General features: G+C 47.1%; 2 protein-coding genes across 4 annotated transcripts in view; one reads left to right on the top strand and one right to left on the bottom strand.

Annotated features, from left to right (window-relative positions):
- Positions 1-20: 20 nt before the first annotated feature.
- Positions 21-24,045, top strand: part of Oplah (5-oxoprolinase, ATP-hydrolysing) — a 32,210-nt gene continuing 8,185 nt past the window's right edge. Inside the window, exons 1-3 of one of the 3 annotated variants that reach the window (XM_048454532.3) lie at positions 21-159; positions 23,258-23,481; positions 23,553-23,744. In XM_048454532.3, the coding sequence (XP_048310489.1) occupies positions 23,311-23,481; positions 23,553-23,744 (363 nt within the window). In that variant the 5' untranslated portion in view covers positions 21-159; positions 23,258-23,310. Of the gene's footprint in view, positions 160-19,681; positions 19,935-22,526; positions 22,684-23,257; positions 23,482-23,552; positions 23,745-24,045 lie in introns of those variants that run through there. The other 2 variants (XM_048454530.3, XM_048454531.3) reach the window with 2 other exon arrangements.
- Positions 773-2,991, bottom strand: Exosc4 (exosome component 4). The gene is made up of 3 exons (XM_048454543.3): positions 2,743-2,991; positions 1,696-1,902; positions 773-1,599 (listed from the first exon to the last, which is right to left on the bottom strand). The coding sequence occupies exons 1-3, from the start codon at positions 2,911-2,913 to the stop codon at positions 1,240-1,242; spliced, it is 738 nt and encodes a 245-aa protein (XP_048310500.1). The 5' UTR covers positions 2,914-2,991; the 3' UTR covers positions 773-1,239.

The raw sequence follows: 24,045 nt of genomic DNA, 5'->3' as shown, positions 1-24,045 counted from the left end.
CAGCTACAGGATGTGGTCACGGCACGGGGCGGAACTGGAACCTGGGGTTGTGGACCAGCTGGTGAGCAGCCTCTGGAAGGGCAGGACGCTGGCGGAGCTGAAGATAGAGCAGCAATAGTGTCTTATCTCAGGAGTCTGAGAAGACGCTGTGTAACGCAGGTGGGTGGAGAACTTGAGCGACGGAAAGATAACTCAAATGTGGATGACTGTGTTCTATGACAGAAGGGCCCCATGTGAACTGTCAGGCTTCGAACCAGTCCTATGGCTTGCTGGGCAATGGTGGCGCACTCCTTCAATCCCAGCACTCGGGGAAAAAGAGGCAGGGGGATCTCTGTGAGTTTGAGGCCAGCCTGGTGTACAGAGCGAGTTCCAGGACAGGCTCCAAAGCTACAGAGAAACCGTCTGGGGGGGGGAGGGGAGGACGACAGTGGGCTCACCTAAGTGGTGGGCCCAGAATCAAGGTCATCAAGGTCAGATAAGGGTACTGGAAAGATGGTATACTATCGCTGGCCACAGGGAAAGGAGTAGATTACAAATTGGAAAGCATATTGTTTTTGTCCAACCAAGAGGCACTGGCATGGTGGATGAGTTAGTGGTCAGAGGATGGAGGGGTGAAGGAAGGCAGTTTATCTAGAAGGGTGCAGAGGTAAGGGCCACAGCTAAGGACAGATGCCGAAGAGGCAGAAAGGGCTTGGTAACCTTTCAGAGTCCAAAGTAAGTGGCAGAAAAGGCCCAAGGAGATTCCTGAGGAAAGGAGACATCAGACCAGTGGTTCTCAGCCTTCCAAATGCTTCAACCCTTTAATACAGTTTCTCATGTTATGATGACCCCCAACCATAAAATTATTTTGTTGCTACTTCATAACCATAATTTTGCTAGTTATGATTTGTAATGTAGATATCTGATATGCAGGATATCTGCTATTTGACCACCAAAGGGGTTGAAACCGACATGTCAAAAACCGCTGCATTAGTCTAGCCTTCCGTCTCTATGATGGGCAACCACAGCCAGTTGCGGTCCACCTCAGCCTGGTGCTCAGATGCTAGATGGGCTGTGTGAACATACACATCCCTTAGCGGGAGGGCTTGGGCACTCTTGCTCGTCCTAGCATAGATGTTCTCTCCACTTAGGGACAGCAGTGCACACTCTGCTCTGCGGGCTCTGAGCTGTTCTGGTGCTGTACAGTAAGGTGCGTTCAGCAGAGGAACAGGCTTTTATTCTGGATGGGGTGGTTGGCATTCAGTCCCCCAGTAAGATAGAGGCCTCCTGCACATGCTGCCGGACTACACGATCCAGCAGTGTGTGCACGTCTCGGGCTGCCTGGGCTGCAGCCTCCAGCACTTGTTCCAGGTGGTCTTCATGTAGCCTCGAATCCATCTCAAGCAGTGCAATCTGGCCCGAGGCTGGCAGTAGGGCCAGGGCTAGCTGGGGCCCTCCAGCTGCTTCCTCCACGTGGCTGAGGTCCGCTAGGGCTGTGCCATCAACAAAGCCAGCTGAACAGGCACATACAAAGTCCCTCATGGGTATCCCAGCATCCATCACTGCCAGCGTAGCTGCATTCACGCATGCTGCATAGGTTCCACCATCTGCCTGCAGCACCTACAGGGGCATCAGAACCTTAGACCCACATCTCAACCCACCTCATACCTGAGTCCCACCCTTGGGGCAGGGGAGTTGAGGCTGCAGGTAACTCACCTGCACATAGATGTCAATCTGAGAACGTGGGTGGAGCTGTGTGAGGATGGCTGCCTCAAAGGTCTGGCGTAATTGCAGCCCCATCTCACATGACTTCCGGTCCCCATGAGGCCTTCGCTTGCGCTCACCTGTGCTGAAGGTTGCTGAACTATACTGACAGTTCACTAGGGCCCGATCAGGCAAGGCTCGAGACCGGGAGCCCCGGATCTGGAGGAGAAAAGAACGTATGAGCCAGGCCTACCTCCTGGGTCACACTCAATCCACTCTGAATGACTCAACCTTCCTGCTTCTCTTCCTCTAGCAGCTGCTACTTTGCTTCCACATCCTAGTCGGAGGGAGATTTTCAGCCTAAGCCATATACCGCCTTTGGCAGGCAGGCAATTCTTTGTTCTACAGTTGCTCCATTTCAATCCCATTCCTATTATGGCCACCGCATTTACAAACATCTGATCCGTGTCACCTACCAACTAACATTTTACTTACCTTCCAGAGGCTCTCCATTACATGTAAAAAAAAATCTCAGTGTCCCTGGGTCCTCACCCCTTTGGTAACCTCTCAACTTTATTTGATCTGTTGTCCCCCTCCCTATCAATCGTCGGCCCCGATGTGTTATATACCTGACCGTCATCCTGGCTTCCGCCTAGAATGAGTTTTCATATGCTAATCAAACTGTAAGATGTGCATGTTTTGCTGGTCTGATACAGAACTGAGACAGCAATAAAGGCAGACAATTTCATCGAAAGTCCCTGTCTTGGGAGTTTATGTTCCAGTAGAGAAACAGGCAACGCTGAAGACTCAGTAAAAACGATGTAATAAGTAAGTTCAGAAAGGCAAGGAAGAGTGTTGTAGGGGCCTGGGAGTTTTCTTCCCGCCAAGACGTCAGAATAGTAATTGAGCTGAGAAAAGAGGGAGTGAGTGGAGCTTCTCTAGGCGGCTGAGGCACCTCGGAGATGATGAGGATCCATTGCGGAGAGGAGTTAAACCATAAGGTTTAGGTCTACTCTCGCGACGTGCAGCCCCGAGCCCCGCGCCCGGCCGCTTACTCGCCTCGTGAGGCCCGTAGACTACCGCCAACGCCTTGGTGTTGCCCTGCTCGATGTAAGCCGAGCCGTCAGCCTGCGCAAACACACCCATACGCGCTTGGATCTTACGCAGCTCCCCCGCGCGCCGACCGTCTATCCGGTAGCCCTGATCGGAGAGCAGCTCCAGCCCGGCCATGTTGTACGCTCCTCCCTCCGCCTCCGCAAGCACAACGCTAGCGACTCGGGCCTCTAGCACCTGCGGCTTCCGGCGGTCCGTTACTTTTTCGGGCTCGGTGAACAACTTCCGTTGAACTCCTCCCCTTCCGGTTCGATACAGCTACGGATCGCGGCACCGTCGACTTTCCGGACGTCATGTTAGGTCGTTCTGGCCCTGGAAACTGAAGGCCGGAGCCGAGCCGAGTTTTTGCAGCTCTTCCGGGGTTGGCGAAGGGGAAAGGTCCTGAAGACGGGCTTCTCTTCCCGGACATCTTTGGATTGTGGGAGGCTCTCATCCCATCAGAAACAGTTTTTGGCCTTTCTTCTTTTAGTTTTTAATTGCATATCTTTATTTTTATTGTATGAATGTTTTACTTGCATTTATGTCTATTCTTCACGTATGTGCCTCATCCTGTGGAGGTCAGAAGGCATTAGGTTCCCTAGAAGAAGAGTTACAGGCAGTTGTGAGCCACTGTATGAGTGCTGGGAATCGAACCTGTGTCCTTTGCATTTTTTGGCTTTTCAACCGTGTAGTTTTTTTTTTTTTTTTTTTAACAGTGGTCAGTTTAAGCACTTTTTTTGAGGTGGTTCCCCCCTCCCCCCATGGATTTCTCTCCAGGCTGTCCTGGAACTCACTCTGTAGATAGACCAGACTGCCTTCAAATTTACAGAGATCTGCCTGCCTCTGCCTTCCCAGTCTGGGATTAAAGGTGTGAGCCACCACCACCTGGCCAAGCATAATTTTTTGTTATACACGTCATTGTTTTCTTTGTGGAGCCGTTTTTAGTTTTCAGTTTTTTTTTATTTGCTTAATTAAATCAATAACTTTCCCTCCCTTAACGTGGCCAGCAAGTTTTCTCCATCTCATGACTGCAAGCACAAAACGCCCGCAATTGAATGTGCAGCTGTATAGCAGCATCAGCTTCTGGAGTTCTAATTATTTTTTTTCTTTTTTTTTATAGTCTTCTAATTATTTTTTAAGATAGGATTGTCTAATATTCACTTTCTTTGGAGTGTTTTTACTCAGAGAATAAGAAACCCAAATAGTCCTGAGATTTTGTTGCTTTTTGGACTGTTGATATAAATCTCAGATTGTTTTGTTGTTATAATTGTTGCTTTTTTTGAGCTTTTATGTATTTCGGTTGGCCTTGAACTGATAAGTCCTCCTACCAGAGCCTTCCTGGTGCTGTGATTATAGTTCCTACCACAACATCCAGCTTGGAGTTAATGTTTTTGTTGTCTGTTTCATACTCATGGGGTAGATAGAGCAGATTATATCCCCACCACATCCTCTTACACTGCCTGATGTGTCCCCGGGGCTTATAATTAAGGGATGCTTTCCTAGTGAGGGGCTCATGAGTCTGGATTCTCAGTATGTTATCTTCTTTTCTCACCCAGAGTAAATAATTTGGTGGTGGTTGTTTGTGGTGTGTGTGTTTTAAGATGATGTCTTGCTGTACCCCCAACTGGCTTAGAACCCAGAGATCCCGCTGCCTCTGTGTGCTTAGTGCTCCACCACACCTGGCAATTAAAGAAAAATTCTTAGTTATTTGTGTTCATGCTTGCACGTAGAGGTGAGAAGAGAACTTTGTGGAGTCAACTTTTTTCTTTCACCATTATATGGGTTCTGAAGATTGAACTTAGGTTGTCAGACTTTTTAGAGTGTCTTTATCCAAAGATTTATCTCCGTGTACAGTATATCTGGTGCCCTGAAGGGAAAGAACATTCAGTTCTCAAGGGTTAGAGTTAGAACATCACACTAAAGGTGGCGAAAGCCTTTAGTCCCAGCACTTGGGAGGCAAAAGCAGGCAGGTTTTTGTGAGTTTGAGGCCAGCCTGGTCTACAGAATGGGTTCTAGGACAGCCAGGGCTACACAGAAAAACCCTCTCTCAAATAAAATAAAATAAAACCCAGCAGGACCCATATGGTGGAGAGGGAACTACTTACAGAGGCTGTCATCTGATGACCTCATGCCCACACTGTAGCAGGCACAGTCACTGCTCCTCCCCCAGATAATGAAATGTAAAAACCAAGTCTAGCAATAACTCAAAGTTGTCTTATGTTTGGGAATGGGAGGGAAAGAACTCTTGAGAGTTGCAGGGCTGTAGCAGCTTTTTATCAACTCTCTGTGTCAGTCCAGTCCAATAGAAAGGATGCTGTGTCTACAGGAAGGAAAAGAGAGAGCCTCTCCACCCCGTCCCGCCCCCATCCAGCACCTCTCCTCATGGTATCTGTTTCAGAGTGGTCATGATCATTAGCAAGGAGCTCACCCTTTTCACCTGCAGCTCCCCATCACACAGCCCCCGTTAGTGCATAAAGAAATGCATGTCATTACCCAACGTTAAAAATTAAAGCAGTGAGCTGAGTATATATAGTAGTGTGAAGAAAGGATGGTTGGGTCCCAAAGATGAACTTTCCAAGACACACAAACCAGTGTGGGGGACTTGGATCCCACATCTCAATGAGAGGACTGTCAACGTTTTCCTACAAGACAGCAGGTAGACTGGATCTACTGTGTCAGGCTGGAGAAATAGTCTACCACAGGGACCCTAATACTAACAGTTCCAATAACCCCATCACAATGGTTGTGCTTTCGTGATGGCTGGGCATCAGTTATAGGAGTCAGTCCCTGTTGATGCAGCTTGGCAGAGCCATCTTCAGCCTTGATCCTCAGCAGCTGGTCTAAGCCACTCCCTTGTCCAATAGCCCAGGTCTTCCTACCTGGGTGGCCCTAGCACCTGCTGTCCCTGTTGGGTTGGGGTTGTTTTTCATGTGTACTGCTGGTCCTTACCAGAGATGGCTATACTGAATTGCCTCAGCAAGTCCAAAGGCCTACCCCACTGGGTGGTGCCAGCCTCAGCAACTTGGAACAGCCAGAATGATGCTGGTCTTCAGCCAAAGGAGTCCAAGAGGAGGTTGGTGGCTGCTGCTGCTTCCAGCTCCAGAGTCCTCACCATGCCTCCTAGTAAGAGTGTCCTTCCACCCCTTAGGAACAAGGACCTCAACCTGGCCTCATCAGGTTCAGGGTCTGAGGCCCCTCCCCTCCCCGTCTCTGGCTTTGACCCATACTCTAACTGCAGAACATACACCTGGGTAGATCTAGGATTCAGGGACTTTATCAAGTTTCTTGTTGCTATAATCTAATGCCTGACAAAAAGCAGATTTGGGAGGAGGCTTTACCTTGACTCAGTTTGAGAGGATGATGTCCATCATGGCAGGAAGGTGTAGAGGAGTTCATGTGGCAGGAGCAGGTGGCCAAAGAGCAGAGAAACAAAATTGCCAGTACTCATTTGGCTTCTTCCTTTTTTCTCTTTCTGTTTGGGGCCCCAGCCCATGGGAAGGGCACCCATTTCAGGGTGACTCTTCCCTTTTCAGTAATTCTGTCTGGAAGTGCTCGTCAGAAACATTCCTGAAAGTGTGCTTCTGCTGATTACTTTGATTTTTTTAAAAAAGCTTTTTTTTAAAAAAAATATTTCTCTCTCTCTCTCTCTCTCTCTCTCTCTCTCTCTCTCTCTCTCTCTCTGTGTGTGTGTGTGTGTGTATGCATGTCCTGATGTCTTCAGAGTGCCTACAAAGGCCAGAAGAGGATATTGGGTCCCCTGGAGCTGGAGTTACAGACAGTTGTGGCCACCAAACATGGGTGCTGGAAACTGAACTCTGGTCATCTGCAAGAGCAGCCAGTTCTTTTAACTCTCTAGGCCCCGGTCTAGGTTTTTCTTAATCTAACCAAGTTGACGATCAAAATTAACCATGGGTCCTAACACTTATACAAATTTGAGGGCTGTGTTAAGGATGCAGTTTGCTGGGAGGTCTTAGAACTCAGAAGATAACTGTACTCCTCCTGGCTGAGGGCACTTAGATTGAAATCACAGCCAGCAACGGGGAGAAATTCATGGAGTCTTAAAGAATCTAGGTGCGCGCTTCCAGCGTCCTCTTGGATGGACTCATGCTGACACTTCATTCCCCCAACAAGCTGGGGCAGCACGTGTTGAGATGCTTTCTGCTGGGGAGGTCCATAGAGACTCAGCTGCACGGGCATGCTCTGCTGGGCAGGCACCCAGATTCCCGACTCCCAGACAGAAAGCTGCTGTTCCGCAGGAGCTGTACAAACAGTTGAGTCACAGCAAGCCACTCTTACCAGGAAGTGGTGGGCATCTCACCAAAACTGCGTGCCCAGACACCAGCAGCCTTTCACATCCTGATGAGTTTTCTCAGGCCTGCTATGTGGACTCTTTTTTTTTCAAACAAACAAACAAAAAAGCCAGACCCTCTGAGATTAGGGAGAATTGAGAGTTGTAGATCCAGAATTAAGCAAATAAAATCCAACATGCAGTAAAAAAAGTTTAAAGTTGACTGGGCCTGGAGAGATGACTCAGCGGTTAAGAGCACCAGCTGCTCTTTCAGAGGACCTGGGTTCAGTTCCCAGCACTCACAGGGCAGCTCACAACTGTCTGTGACTTCAGTTCCAGGGGCTCTAACACTCTCAGACAGACATACATGCAGACAGAACAGCAATGCACATAAAATAAATAAAAATAATTAAACACTTAAGGTTGACAAATATATTCTAAAATAAAACAAAAACCAATGCTGCTTAACTGCCTAATGTACCACATTCCCCTGCCCTTTTTAAATGTATATGCTGACAGCCTCTGAAGACAATACTTTTGTGATTTCACCTTCTACATAGAGAAAGTAACTTAATTTTCCTTCTAAAACATTTGATCATTATCTGTTGGTGTTTTGAGACAGGATTTCATGTAACCCGTGGTGGCCTCAAACTTGCTCTATAGCTGAGGTGACCCTAATATTTAATCTTTCTTTTTAGTATAGTTTCATACAGTTATACAATGAATTATGATCATACATCCCCAATATCCAGTTACTTCCCTCCACTCTTGCTAACTCCCTCCCTCCCAGCCTGAGACTGCTTCCTTACAGAGACTACCTCCTGGGATTAACTCACCTGCTTCTTCATTCAGTCTCATGTAATAAACACCTGGAGTTTCTGGGCTGCTGGTTCACCTCTTGTCAGAGTGCATGTCCTACCCGATCCCAGCTTTTCTATATGTGTAGCTGTAGTGTCGGGGTCCAGCCAAACGTAAATTATTTCTCGAACCAAAGTGGAGATGTGGGAATAATTGAGGCACAGTTCACACGGCAGTTATCGGAAGGGAGTCTCAGGGTTCATTCAAATCCTGACGATCACCCGTGTTTATTATCCAAACAGCATTTATATCAAGAGGTAAACTGAGGGGGAGTTCATTAGCGTTCTGTTTCCTGGGAAGTGGGACTTTGGTTACTTCCACAACTATGGCTACTCTGTCATATAAACTGAATTAACACCTCTACCCCAGGCGATCTCCTAAATTACAATAGAAGATCCCAGAGGCAGGAGTTGATGCTGAGACCATGGAGGGGTAGTATTTACTGGCTTCCTCATCGTGGCTTACTCAATCCACCTTATAGAAGCCAGGACCAGCAGCCCAGGGATGGCACCAGCTACTATGGGCTGAGCCTTCCCCCATTGATCACTAAATGGGAAAATGCCTTACAGCTGAGTCTTAAGGAGACATTTCCTCAGCTGAGGCTCCTTATGACTCTAGCTTGTGTCAAATTGACACACAAAACCAGCCAGTACAGTTGAGGTGATGGCCCAGGTGCTAAGTAATTTTTGCAAGGTCAGATCCCAGGAAACCCATCTAAGTGCTGGATGGATATGGCAACCTGCCTATTATTCTACCCAGAAGGAGACAAAGGACTCTGTTGATAAGGTTAGCAAGACTAGCTAGATTGCTGAACTCTGGGTTTGATTGAGAGATCTCATGAGATCCTGCTTCAATGAATAACGTGGAAGAGCAATCAAAGATGATTCCTGATATCAACCTATGGTCTCCACATGTATGCATAGACATGTACATGCATACCCACACTGTAACATACATACACAAATATACAACACACATGAATAATGGGAAAAGGAAAAAATAAAATTAAACATTCTAACACAATCCAAACCAAAGATAGACTAATTTTTGCTTCCATGCTGAGGGATGATAGCCAAACACTAAACTTCTTGTTTTCTGTAATAAGTATTATACTTTACAAAATGTTTCTGAGTCAAAGTGAAACACTGCACTTCATAATATACTCAAATCTAATGATGCATCTCAGGCAGCTTTGTTGACAAGATGTGATATGTGTGTACAAAGTGTGCATGGGGTGTGTGTCTGTGTGTGTGTGTAGAAACAGGACTACAGTGAAATCAGACATGACCCACAGTTTAAAAAGCTGAGGTTTGGGGCCAGAGAGATGACTCACTGGTGAAGAATACTTGCTGTTCTTGCAGAAGACCTGGGTTTGAATCCCAGAACCCACATGGTGGCTCTCAGCCATCTGTACCTCCAGTTCTAGGGGATCCAACACCCTCTTCTGACCTCTCTGGCACTAGGCATGCACGTGGTGCATAGTCATACATTTAGGCAAAACATGCATATGCATAAATAAATGAATATTTTAAAAAATTAAAGAAAAACAAAACTGAAGGTTATATAAGTTGGTTGTGACCAGGCAGAAGCTCTTACAGGCAAAATATTCTGTGTTTAGAACTTTGTTAAATTGGAAGAAACCTGGTAATGGATTTCTTTCACTCATTGTACATACCAGTTAAGTGATTTGAGGGTGTCCAGGGTTTTCTTGTTTGTGACTAATCCTCCATTCTTCTTGAATTACCAACACCCATAAGCCAGTCTCATCAGCCCCTCATGTTATAACTTGCGCCAGAAGAAGGAAGCTGTGTTCCTAGATGCTATTTCCACATCAGAACGAGCAGAGCAGCAGTTTATCAAGAAGCGACTGGTCTCATTGAGTTCAAACTAAGTGCACCCCAATATAACCTCATGAAACAGGATCCCATGATCTGCAGATGGTTCCTGGAAGAAGGAACAGAAGTTCAAGGTCATCACTGGCTTCTTAGTGAATTCAAATCCAACCTGGGATATTTGAAATATTGTCTCAAATTTTCTTTTCTCCAGACAGGGTCTCATTGTATAACTCTAACTCCATAAGGAGACTAAGGCTGTCTTCTAACTCACAGCGATCTGTCTCTCTGCCTGCTTCTGTCTGCCTCTGCCTTCCTCACAAGAGTCGGGAGTAAAGGCCTGTGCCCTCATGCCCAGCCAGGAACTGGCTTCGTAGACCAGACTGGCTTTGAACTCACAGAGATCCACCCACATCTGCCTCTCAAGTTCTGAGACTAAAGGCATGTGCTACCACATCAGGCAAAACATATTTTTAATAAAAATATTTAAAAATATGGCCCTATGAGCCCTTTGCCAGGCCCCCAACCTGAAAAGAGTTAACCCTTTAACTTTACAGTTAGCCTGGCTCTGAAACCCAAATTCCCTTGAGCAGCACAGATGCACCCCAGCAGACAATGTCCCATGTACCTTTAGCAGGTTGTGCCACCATTCTATTAGACAAACAGTGAGTTCTAAGTCATAGACTATAACGTAGGTTGACCATGTGAAGCACTGTCCTATGGGTGGTAAGGTATTTGGGGACCTGGAACAGAGGTGTTAGAAGAGGGAACACAAAAAGAAAGACAAATTATGTCCAGAGCAGGTGACATAGTGTTAAAGCCTGAGATCCTTAGTCTCTGCTGTACAGGTTGGGTAGTGGCAGTAACACCAGATGTTGCAATTTGGAACATCCTTCAAAAGCCCATACGTTGACAGCAAGACTTGCTCCCTAATTTGGTGCTACTGGGAGGTTGTGGGACCTTTCAGGAGTGGGGCCTGGTGAAAGGAAGCTAGACTGTTGAGAGCAAACTTTTAAAGGAGATAAGGGGACCCTGCCTTTCCTGTCTCATATCTTCTGTAGTGAGCTTTCTTTTGGGCCACTAACCAAGCTCCCAATTCATAACACGGAGACTTATTATTCGTTATGAGTACTTGGCCTTATCTTTTTGAGGGATGTTCAAGACGGTTTCTCTGCGCAGCTTTGAACCTGTCCTGGAACTCGCTCTGTAGTTCAGGCTGGTCTCAGATACACAGAGATCCACCTGCCTCTACCTCTTGAGTGCTGGAATTAAGCTGTGTGTCACCACTGCCTGGCACCTGGCTTTATGCTCATTTCTAACTGACCCTTTTAACTTAATTTAACCTGTTTCTCTTCATCTAAGTTTTACTTGGGGTTTTTCTTTCTTTCTTTTTTTTTTTTTCTTTCTTTCTTTCTTTCTTTCTTTCTTTGTTTTAACCTTTTTTTAATTATTATTCTATATGTCCTACTACATGTCTGGCTGGCAGCTGCCTGGCTGACTGGCTGGCTCTGGGCATCTCCCTCTCTTTCTTTCTTGTTTCTTCTTCCCATTCTCTATTCTATCCTGTCTCTCTCCCCCCTCTATCTCTCTTCTGCAGAGTCTGTGTTCCTTCTCCTGTTTATTCTTTCTGCCCACCAGCCCCACCTATCTCTCTACTGCCTCGCTATTGGCTGGTCACCTTTTTATTAGACCAGTCACGTGCCTTAGGCAGGCAAGGTGAAACAGCAATACATCAATACATAATTAAACAAATGCAGCATAAACAAATATAACACACCTTTACCTAGTTAAAGTAATATTCCACAACAGCCTCCTTGCTGTCCTGAGGTGAGCAGTTCCTTTTACAGGTGCTTCCACAAGGCCACCCTCACCATGGGCTCCCTCACCATGGACTCAAGCCTCCAAAGTCGTGAGTCAGAAGAAACTTTTCTTCCTTGAAAATTCTCAGAATTTTCTTACAGTGATTAGAAGCAGCTAACACACTAATGCAGGGCCACTATTCCTGCCAGTACATAATGCTGTTCCTAGGCCTCTGGTTAAGTAATGCTTTGATCCTTTTGTGGAGTCCAGACTCTGGCCCCTCCAGAGGCAGTTACTATTGCTTTCTTCTGGTACAGGAGTCCTGTTACACTATTTGCATGAGTCAACTTTTGTTGAAAACTAGGAAATTTAGGTGTCCTGCAGCAACTTTGTATGATTATTGGTCAGGTTCTTTGGCTTGTCTGTTTTTTCAGCTCTGTGAGGTCCACTTCCGTCACTGTATATGACTTCTGTTGTCACTTCTTGGTGTCCCCCGATCCCAGTGTTTAGGAAGCTGGAAGTTCTCCCTGGGGCAGCACAGGTTAGTGTTCACCCACTGCTGGTCAGAGCTTGTGCTTAAGCTCCCAGGTAAACAGGACTCCCATGTTTTGCCAGGGATGTGTGTGGTTGGGGTATGTTCCATTCTGTCCTACATGTAGACAGTGCCAGGGACCAGATCACAGCCCAGAGATATCAGCTCTGACTTACAGGAACTGGGGGCTCCCACTTGATTACCTTGCAGATCTTGAGATGCAGCAATGATCCTTAATTATAGGGGAGGGCGATAGAAAGCACCCTTCTAAAAGGAACAGGGGAGTAATTTGACCTCAGAAAAGGCGGCAAGCTTTAAAATGAACAGAATGTCAAGTGTAGTGTGGCACGAATTCTAATTGGTCTTAATAATAAAAACCCAGAGTCAGATATTAGAGGTGAAAGATGAAAGATAAGAGAAGTCAGCCACTAGTTCTTACCTCTCCAAAATCCTCATACTGGCTGGAATATCCTGTCTCGATAAGTCCTCAGACTGAATGCTTTGAGCTCTTGTCTCCTCCAACCTTATATTCCTCTCTCTGCCCACATATATCTCTTCCTGTCTCCACTTCCCTAGTGCTGGGATTAAAGGTGTGTGACTCCCAAGTACTGGGATTAAAGATGTGAGCCACCACCATCTGGCTTTGTTTCTCTTTTAGACTGGATCAATTTTGTATAGCTCAGGCTGGCCCTGAACTCACAGAGATCCATCTTCTTCTGTTTCTCGAGTGCTGGGATGAAAGGTGTGTGCCATCGCTGCCTGGCTTCTATAGTTAACTAGTGACTTAGCTCCACACTCTGATCTTCAGGCAAGCTTTGTTAGATCACAAACAAAACATCATCACATGTAGAAATGAATCCACACATGATTTTGTTGAGTAAAAGACAAACATAAGGGAGAGTAGCCAGGTGGTAGAGGTATATGCATTTAATCTCAGCACTTGGGAGGCAGAGGTAGGCGGATCTCTGTGAGTTTGAGACCAGCCTGATTTATAGAACTAGTTCCAGGATAGCCAGGGATACACAAAGAAACCCTGTCTCAAAAAACAAAAACAGAAACAAACAGAAACTTTCTCCTTGACCATACTATGGGGTGGTTATATAGTCAGTCAATACAGTTAATATGTGTATTACTATGCAGAAGTTTAAAGCAAAGGAGACAGATGTAAAATGAAGGCAGAGATGTCAAGCCTTTTTCTGTTTTAAGTTCCCCATTGGGTATCGGCAGGGCTAAGTCTGTGATTTTTAGCAAAAAAACAAATACCAAAACAAAACAAAAATAAACATGGGGGTGGGTTGCTTTGAGTCTTTGTGGCATAGTCAACATATTTGGGAGCTCACAGCTGTCATTGGTATTTTGGTTGCTGGAGAATGGGTACATATCACTGTCTGGGGGACCAGCCTCCAGCAGCACAGGACTTTGAAGAGGAATCCATGGAGTCAGCCTGTGCTAGACGCTTCTATCTGAGCGGGGTTTAGGAAAAAAATAGTCACACACTCTCTTGATGGCTTCCTTCTTTTTTAAATATTTTTTAATATTTATTGTGCATTAGTATTTTGCCTGTATGAGGGTGTCAGATCTTTGAATTACAGACCGTTGTGAACTGTCATGTGGGTGCTGGGAATTGTACCAGGGTCCTCTGGAAGAGCAACCAATACTCTTAACCTCTGAGCCATCTTTCCAACCCTTATGACTTTCTTCTTTAGTCTCTGTTCTCTCATGTTCTTTCTCTTTCTGTGTTCTTTCTGCTGTATATTTTTCTACGCTTATATAGTCCGTGTTTTTAAGGCAATATAGGAATTACAACATGGTTACATTCTGTTTTTCAAGTGAATGGTTGCAGTGAATAGAAAACAAACAGTAAAGACAGCATGTCTTCTATATCCCTTATATGGTTAAGCATTTTACTTATTACAGGTGAAAAACAAATTAACCCAAGAATCCACATTCATTCATATCCAAGAAACTTGTTATAAATTAACTGTGTGGGTATGCAAGGTATCTTTGTCATGTCTTTTACTGGCAGGCTGCATTTTGCAGTTACAAATAAAGGGTCAGTTACTTTATTACTTATTTTGAAAGGTAATCTTATAAGAAATCTTAAAGGAATCACAAACCTAAAGTTTTAAAAGAATCAGCCAGCTCTACTTTAAATCTTTAAGGTACATACCCATAGTTTGTTTCTGTTTGTTGTTTTGTTTTTGGAGACAGGGTTTCTCTGTAACTTTGGTGCCTGTCTTGGAACTGGTCTTGTAGACCAGGCTGGCCTCAAACTCACAGAGATCCACCTGCCTCTGCCTCCCAAGTGCTGGGATTAAAGGCAAGGGCCACTATCACCCTGTGCATCAGTAGTTTTTTTTTAGTAGGAGATTGAGGACAAAAATGGGTATAAGGAATTAATCATCACCTGGTCATCAACCAATCCTAGCAAGAAAGGTAGTCAGCCAAAGATAATTGGGCTGCTTTGTTCTTGTTTCCTGACCTTAACGAGTTCTGAATTCAGTTATGTGCCTTTCTAAAACTTTAGATTGTCCTCTTGTTTTTTTTAACCTCCAAGCTGTTTAACAAAACATCTTAGTCTAACTTTGTTATTTTCAAAGCTTTGTTTCAGCTGTGATGCATTCTGAAACCTGTGAACATCTCCTAACATTAAGGTTAAAAGAATTTTAACTAGATGGGCATTGGGACTCACTTGTTAATCATTAACTTGAGCCACAATCCATGCAGCTCCTTAGGTGAAACTCACGGGTCCTGTCTGTGAAACATGTCCTTGTATTTATTTTCATTTATCAAAGCTCTGTATAAGCTATCATTATCAAATTAGACAGTACAGCTTAGGTAGGGGTCATCTTCTTAATTCACAGATTAAAATACCTGGTAGAACAGGATGTTTCCAAGAGATAAACACTATTGCAGGCAGTGGAATCTCCCCACGTCCACTCACACCATGCTAGAAAGAGAGCTGCAGCAAACATGTAAAGGCATGGCAAAAGCAAAAGACATTCTGGGGTCTGCAGTCCCAGTGCCGTGGCCTTGCCAATGAGACTGGCCCATCACACTTTCCTTCTGGTGGGCCTACACCAGGAACCTCAACTGCGACCTGCTACTCCTCTGGCTTGGCCAATGCCAGGTACAACTTTGTGTCCTGGATGCTGGGGTACAAGTGCGTCTACCCAGAATGCCTCAGAATCTCTTCTGTAGAAAGCTTGAGGTGTTTCTCACAGCTTTAGGGTTGGTTGGACATAATAAGCAAGCCCACTGGTGCATTCCAGGAGCTTTGCCTAATCATCATTAGGATGTTCAATCAGATATAGGGATTGGTAATAATCCTGTGTAAGGGTCTAAGATAGCCCACGGCCGTTTTGGCTCTCGTCTACTGCATTCCTTTCCCCATAGTCACAACATTTTCCTCAGCCAGAAACTCTCTTCTATGACCACTCAAGGTGTGGTTATCAGTAGGAACTTTTTTCAATTCTCTGAACCTGATTTTGTTACATTTCTAGCTGGCTTGCCACTTCTCTGCTGATGGCTCTTCCCTGAGGTTGCCATCGTCTTCAGGCCTGAATGTCTCCAATCTTATCCTCAGATTAGCCAGAGTTGACAGCCTGGATAGGAGTGGGTCCTTCTATCCCCTCTTTTGCCCCAGGTGGGTCTGTGAGGCATTGGGAACAGGTTTCCTTTTCCCAGAGTGAGGCCCGGCTCCTACTCCTAAGAGATTGTAAGGATGGTGAGTCTCATCCCCTCAGATCTTCTTTTCTAGAGTCTGAAAGCTTTCATGATTCAGACCAAGGACCAGCTCTCAGTAGATCTTAAATAAACGCTTTGTTGTATGACCTTGGCTATACAGAGTGAAAGGGTGGCCCAAGTGTGTTGGGAGACCCGCCCAGGCCAGAGCCAGAGCGCTTAAGGTCAAGGCCTGGAGCGTGCCTGCCATTGTTTGCACAGGCTCTCTAGTCCTAGAGTCGTGCAGAGTCCAGCAAATAAGACTAGCCTCCCAGCTGAGGCAGGGGCAGGAGGCACACAAAGTCAGCTGCCACCCGCGTCACAGTAGCCAAGCAGGGGCCTCCCCTAGCAAGTTGGGAGGAGTTGGTTCTGCCAGTAGTGAGGGCCCAGGGAAGTTTAGAGATACAAAATTCTAGTGAACCCACCCAATGTTCCCCAACTATTCATTATTATGCTCTCTCTCTCCTTTCTCCTTTCTTTCCTTCCTCCCTCCCAACCCCCAGACAAGGTCTCTCTGTAGCTTTGGAGCCTGTCTTGGAACTGGCTCTTGTAGACCAGGCTGACCTCGAACTCTGCCTCTTAAGTGCTGGGATTAAAGGCGTGCGCCACCACCGCTCGGCTCCCCAGCTAGTTTCAGGGCATGGACTCTGCCATCCAGAACGGAACGTGCCAACTGGACACTGTGGGCAAACCTGTAAATCCAGCAGTGGGAGATGGAGTTAGGAGGATCACTTGGGTCAAGTCTCAAACCCTGATATGTTAAGTGAGGTGCCTACTTAACATATCAAAGCAGACCTGGCCTCCAGGTTCTCCCAGCATCCCTCAGTCACTGCCTGTTACCGAGTAAGGCTTGCAAGCCCCACCTCTACTCTGAACTCTCCAGCCTAGAATTGGGCTGCCCTTCCTCCAGAGGCTCTTCCCTATATAATGCAGACATTTTAGATTCCTGCCTGTTTTTGGTCCTTTGGCCTCCTGACTGCAGTACCTGGTTCTCCTCTCTCCCCTGTCCCCTCCCCTTCCCTCTCTCCCACATGACCCAGGTCAGTCTGGTCATGCCCACTATGGACTCTCCCAGATGGCCTTATCTCTGACTATGCTCTCTACATTTATCTATATGCATACACACACACACACACACACACACACACACACACACACACACACACACACAGCTACAATAAACTTAACTAGAATGCATTCGACTCAGAATTTCAATCCTAGCACTCAAAGGCAGGATAGCAGCAGTTCATGGTCCTTCTTGGTTACATAGGGAGTTCATAACCTTGGACTCCATGATGTAAGAAATATCAAATATAAGTCTGCTGTTAAATACTATTACTCCTTTGTTTAGGTCAAGGAATTAAGATTTTTGTCTTCCCTACCAGTGACTAGGCAAGACAGTGCAGAGGTTCTCCCCAGAGAAAGAGAATGGGAGTGTGTGTGGAGGGGTGAATGAAAAAAAGAAATAAAAAAGAAAGGGCATAGCTAGGTGTGGTGGAGGAGAAAGTTTATTGTAGATATGGGGAGAACATGGTCAGAGGCAGGGCCATCTGGGAGAGTCCAGAGTGGGCATGACCAGACTGAACTGGGCCATGTGGGAGAGGAGGAAGGGGGAAGGGGACAGGGGAGAGAGGAGAACCAGGTACTGCTGCCAGGAGGCCAAAGGTCCAAAAAGGGGCGGGTAACCAAAATGTCTGGATTATAGAGGGAAGAGCCTCTGGGGGAAGGGTAGCCCAACCCCTGAACTGGAGAGTTCAGGGGAGAGGGTGGGTATGTGACAGGTAGTGACTGAGGATAGTGGGAGAACCTGGTGACCAGGTGTAGCACGATTAATAAAATCTCAGAGACAGAAATTGGGGTTCAACCTGAAGGTCAGAAAATCAAAACAACCAGCCACTGGCTCTTACTTCTACCTTAGTCCAAAATGGTGATACTGCCTCCAGGAATCTCAGAATGAGACTGTCTGAGAGCTGTCTCTTGTTCTATATTCCTCTCTAGGGCTGGGATTAAAGGTGTGCACCACTACTGCCTGATTTCTATGGCAAACTAGTGTGACTACTAGGATTAAAGGTGTGTGTTACCACAGCTTGGTCTGTAAGGCTGAACAGTGGGTCTGTTTTACTCTCCGATCTTCATGCAAGCTTTATTTATTAAATACAAATTTATTAAAGTACAAATGAAATTTCGCTATAGCCAGGTCTGCTTTGTTATGTTAATAGGCACCTTAGCCTTTTGTTCCGGGTTTGAAACTTAGTGAAGGAATATATATGCTATAGCTAGCATGTGGGGTTAGAGGAGAGCTTTCAACTTTTGGGAGTTAGTTCTCTCTTCCACCCTGTGGGGCTCAGAGCTTGAACTCAGGTAGTCAGGCTTGGTAGTAAGTATCTTTACCTTCTGAACCATCTTGCCAGCCCTTCAATATTTTGATCCTGGTCAGTCAGCTTCTTCCCTCTCCCTGCTCCCATTTTTCGAGACAAGGTTTCTCTGGGTAGCTCTGGATGTCCTGGAACTCACTCTGTAGACCAGGCTGGCCTCAGACTCACAGAGATGCAGCTGCCTCTGCCTCCCAGGTGCTTGTATTAGAAGTGTGCACCACCACAACCTGGGAGCATCCCTTTCTCATGGAATCTCTTTCAACCCTTGAATCTCTTTGCTGGGAAGAGGACCATCCTTTGAAAGGCCCATGGAATGACATTTGACGTATCTGGGATAACTTGCTTTTATCCCTCTGATAAACTAATAAACTAATCATCGTGAGACTCAAGGTCATCCTATGCACAGGTCTGAAAACGGTGACAAGGTCTATGGCAGAATTTTACTGGGGTCTTGAGATTTTATCCATCCCAGTTCACCTTCTATGTTCAGAATGTGTGCCTAGGGGTTTAATTCACTGGGTCTGCCATTCATTCAGGGTAAAAATCTCTCTACTATCTTAAAAATTCTGTGTTTCCTGGCATTAGGGTTGTTTCTTTGTGGAATTATTTAAATTGTCAGTGCTTGGGACCAGAGAGATGGCTCCGTGGTACCCAGTCTCCTGCAGCATGGCCCTAGGTAGTTCTTCCCCATCCTCTACCTGTGTCACCACAAATGAAGGACTCTTGCCAGAGTCTCCTGGACTGTGGGAAGGACATAGAAATCCATGGAGAACCTGTAATTTAATAAGTGAAAGCTGCACTCATCAAGCAAGCAAAAAGGAAACGATATGAAGCAAATAACAATAATGAAGAAACAGTCAAAAAATCCAAGTGACTTTTACAAGACAGACTGGATGGAAGAAAGTCCTTTGTAAGAGTCCAGTGTACAATGCAAATCCGTTGTCCCTGTGGGTAAGACCACGGCTGCTTGATCCAGCTCTTGGCCATCAGCCCTTTCCATGCACCCAATGAGCTATCCAGGCCGTACCTGCCCTGGCCATTGCTATTCAATTCCATCTCTCATGAGGCCAGACACAAACCCCACCCTTGTAGGGTAGCTCCAATACCCATCCTCCCTGATCTCCTTGGGTGCTGTACCACCATCGGACTCAGATGTCACACCCATTTGCTCAGATCCGTCATTTTACATGGAGACCAAGGGGCTGTAGTAAGTGGCAGGTGGATGGTAGAGAAAACTGAATTATCCCCTGTGACACACCTAAGCTGGACCAGGGCAGAGAAACTTCTACCTTCCAGGAAGAGCTTAATAAAGAAATCCAGAGACCCGTGGCAGTGTCTGAAGTGGTCCAAGCTTCAGAGCCAGAAGTCAGATGAAACCTGCTGCAGACAGGAAGAGTGGGCCTTGGCAGTCTTGGAATGCAGAGGTGGTAGTCAGATGCTGACCTCACAATGGCAGAGTTTCCTTTTGCTGGCCAGCCCACTGACCACTGGGCGGCTGCCGTGCCTGCTCCTGGGCATGTCCCTTCTCAGCAGCTATGAGGGCCTGCGACAGGAGATCCAGCGGCTGGCACAGGAGAATGAAGAGCTACGGCGCCTGGTGCAGCTCATCCAGGAGAACCAAGAGCTGAAGCTAGTCCTTAGGAGCAGGGGCAGCAGCCTGGGCTTCTGTAGCTCCAGCTTCGTGGCAGAAGTGACTGCCAACCCCTGGTTGTCCAGACGTAAGACAATCAAATTCAAGGATGCTGAGAGAGGTGAGCCACGGGCATCTTTTAGAGTTCTCTCATCCAGCGTGTGCCCAAATGGAAAGAAGTCATGCAAAAACCTGGCCTTATTGAGTGGGACCGCAAGTTCCTTATTGGGTGCTGGTGGTAGAAAGAGTGAAGTGGATCCAGCCCAGGGAAGAGGGTGGAATGAACTCTTGGAAGTCCATGCAGGAGAGAGGAGGTAACACCTCTGAGAAAGTGACACCGAGCTGCGCTGAATGAAGCAGGAGTTATGTGGGCTTGGAAAAGCTTTCTAAGCCAAGGGAACCATTAGAGCAAATGCCCTAAGGTGGCAGCCAGTTGGGTGTGAGGTTGATGCAGAGGAAAGAGGGAGTTCCAGGGAAGACTGTCTTCTGGTTCTGGGTACGTTATCGCTCTCCTCTCTCTCTTACACACACACACACACACACACACGCACACACACACACACACACACACACTGTCTATCCAAACTAGGGATAGAACTCAGGGCCACTCAGCCCGCTTTGTTTTATTTTGTTTTGGAATTAAAGTCTCACTAAGCTATGCACTACAGGCCTTACTCTGGATTTGTTTTGAAAGTAGCAGTAAAAGGACTTCTGCCAGATTGGGCATCCACAAAACAAGGAAGGGACGTGAGGGCAGTTTTTGAATGCCCAAGGGCATCAGGCAATGCCTGAAGTGTGGTGTGCAATCCAGAGCCTGCAGCTCTCATGCATAACCAGCTCACCTACACCCTAGCCTCCAAGGTCCAAGTAGGCCTTGAGAGCCAGTGGCGCACTTTTTTAAAATTAATTAATTAATTAATTAATTTATTATGTATACAATATTCTGTGTGTGCCTGAAGGCCAGAAGAGGGCACCAGATCTCATTACAGATGGTTGTAAGCCACCATGTGGTTGCTGGGAATTGAACTCAGGACCTTTGGAAGAGCAGGCAATGCTCTTAACCTCTGAGCCATCTCTCCAGCCCCCCCAGTGGTGCACTTCTGTTGTTGGTTGTTTTTTACTCTTTACTTTTCAGGCTTTTTTGGCGGCGGGGGCGGGGGGAGGCACCTAGCTCTCAAATAAATCACACACAGAGACTTATTCTTTCTTATAAATTCTTGGCCTTAGCCTAGCTTGTTTCTAGCCAGCTATATATATATATATATTATAATATATAATATATAACATATATGATATATAGTATATATAATATATATATATTACACACACACACACACACACATATATATATAAACTTAAATTATTCCAACTACCTTTTGCCTCTGGGATTTTTCCTTTTTTTACTTCTGTAATCTTTCACTATTACTCTGTGGCTGGCTGGGTGAGTAGCCCCTTCTTTTCTTACTCCTTCATCTCCCTTACTCCCCCTCTATTTATTCTGTCTGCCAGCCCCCCCCCTCCTTTCTCCTCCCTCACTATTGGTCGTTTAGCTCTTTATTAGGTGTTTTAGACAGGCACAATATCACAGCTTCACAGAGTTAAACAAATGCAACACTAAAGAATGCAACACATCTTTGTATCATTAAAACAAATGTTCCACAGCATAAACAAATTAAACACATCTTAAAATAATATTCTACAAGACACTTAGTTCAGTGTGTGTGGGGGGACTTGAGTGTGGGACAACCTCAAGGTTGTCTGACATCTGGCCTAGCATGGTGGGTAAGGCCTGTAGGTTCAACAGACTTCCTAAGGTTCCAGAAGCTAACTGTTCCTTAGGGGTCACCTTTGTAGGGCAGCATAACCAGCACACGTGGATGATTGTCTCCCGCTGCTCTGGAATCCAGAGCCTCTGGCCTACCTGCAGAAGCCCCCACTTCCAACCAGCCAGCACAATTGAGGCTCCCTTGAATCTGTCTTAGAAAGTATAGAGATGCTGGCCTAGGGAGAAGGATCTGCTTTCCTGGGGCTAAAGCCTGTGAAGGTACAACGAATCAAGAAAACAACGCTGGTCCTCCTTGCCTATAAATTCTGGTTGTCCTGGGGCCTCCTTTGCCAGTGCACTTTCTCCTCCTTAGAGTGAGGCCCCCTTAAGGGCTGACTAGATAGACAGGAGGGTAGAGCCCGTGGATAAATCATCCTGTGGTCCTCAAGGGAGAAACACCAATTCCAGACATGTGCTACAGAAGAGACATCAGATTTAGGTGTGCGGAACCATTTTTACACTGTGGAGTTGATCGGGGCACGTGTGCAGAGGCATCTTGTTCATTGTGCAACTTCACATGCCCGAATAAAAGGATTTTCCGGAGGCAGGAAGCCCTTCTAGATCCTCCTATCTCCCATTGTTCCTTTCGGGGTCCTTTCCACCTACCCTATCCCTGCCGCGGGTCCTCCCACGCTGGGGAACAGTCTGAGTACATCAGAAATATTGTTACTTTAGGATGCAGCCAGTTACGTAGAGACCTGAAGGTGGTGTCAAGGGAGCCCACGCTTGGCGAACCAGAACATGTAGAGAGAGAGGTACAGCAGCTCCCAGAACCAAGGTGCCCTTGAGCCAAAGCACTGGGTCCGCCCCAGCTGGCAGGGCCATTCAGTCAATCCGTGGATCGGTCTGGCCAAAGTAGGAGGTGCACAGGACCGGCCCGCTGTTATGTAACCCGGAGGGCCAGGCACACGGGGCTTGTGCGAGTGTGGAGGGAGAGGGTTCGGGTCTACAGGCTCCTCCCCGAGCTAGGGGCAGGGCCTGCGGGAAGCGCAGCGAGAGAACTCAAGCTGAAACTTCCCAGCCCAGACGGATTGCGATTGCGCAGGTGGGGGTCTGTGCAGAAGTCCTTACCTACTCAGCTACCTCCTTCCCTACTTCCCTCTCGGGGCTCTGCTGTTCCAAGTCTCCTGTCTCCCGGGCTTTAGCCTCGCCCCACCGCCCCGTCGTTGTACCGGCTCTGTAGGGTTACAGTGATCCTAAGGCTTTGGCCCTGAAGCTTGAGCAAAGCAGGAAGTGGAGCTATTTCTTACCTGCACACTCCAGCGCCTTTTCTTGCTGAAAGAACCCAGGCTGCCCCAGCATAAAAGGGCTCAAGGGTCCAATGGCCCTTCTACCTCTACTCCAGGTCCTGGCTTTCTGTCGGCACCAGGACTCTCAGACCTGTGCTGTGGGGACACTGGGCTGACAGATGGCCTTGCCTGGCTCTGGCTTCACTCAGGTCTCCCTGTGACCTGCTCCTGCAGCTCCGACCAAACCCAGAACTACTCTTTGGCTCTTCCCCGGGGCACCTTCTAGAACTGGACTCCACCTCTTCCCCTACCAGCCTCTGCTTAGAAACTATGCCCCCTCAGGCATAACCCCAGTCCCCCTACTCCCTAATGACAGGCTCTTCTGTCCAGTTCTTCCAGGGTTACTATCTGAAGAGCTACGGCTGGACTTCAGCCCTGCCATCATGGGCAGCCCAGAAGGGCGCTTCCATTTTGCCATCGACCGTGGTGGCACCTTCACAGATGTTTTTGCCCAGTGCCCAGGAGGGCATGTGCGCGTCCTGAAGCTGCTCTCAGAGGACCCTGCCAACTATGCAGATGCACCCACAGAGGGCATCCGCCGCATCCTGGAGCAGGTGGGCTAGGGCAAAGGTAGGGGGTGAAGAGACCCCAGCCTGAGGTCGCACACTGACTATGTGGTCCCCAGGAGGGAGGTGTGGTGCTGCCTCGAGACCGACCCCTAGACACCAGTCGCATTGCCAGCATCCGCATGGGTACCACGGTGGCCACCAATGCATTGCTGGAACGACGGGGGGAACGGGTGGCACTGCTCGTGACACGGGGTTTCCGAGACCTGCTGCATATTGGCACCCAGGCCCGGCCAGACCTCTTTGACCTGGTGAGCTCTCCCATGCCAGCTGGGTGTTGGGTGAATCTGTACATTCCTCTCCCTTTCCCAGCTAAGGCCTTGTGGGGAGGGCGGTGAAGCAACGATGGCCAAATCTACTCTGTGATAGGCATAAAGGAGACTAAGCACTGCCAGCAGGACTCTGTCCCCATAGTTACCAAGCAAGCCTGTGGTACCCTGGCCAGTCCAAGCCAGCACTGTTCGGGGTGAGGGGTTGGAGATTTCACCTTTGGGTTCCTGAAAAAAGCTGCCCTTTGGGGCTACCCATGGTTGGTTCTACCCCACTTAAGTG

The sequence above is a fragment of the Myodes glareolus genome, chromosome 19 (assembly GCF_982192425.1).
Source record: "Myodes glareolus chromosome 19, mMyoGla1.1, whole genome shotgun sequence".
In the NCBI taxonomy this organism is placed as follows: Eukaryota; Metazoa; Chordata; class Mammalia; order Rodentia; family Cricetidae; genus Myodes; species Myodes glareolus.
Note: the sequence above shows the minus strand (reverse complement) of the source record. Positions and strands in the feature narration are given on the sequence as shown.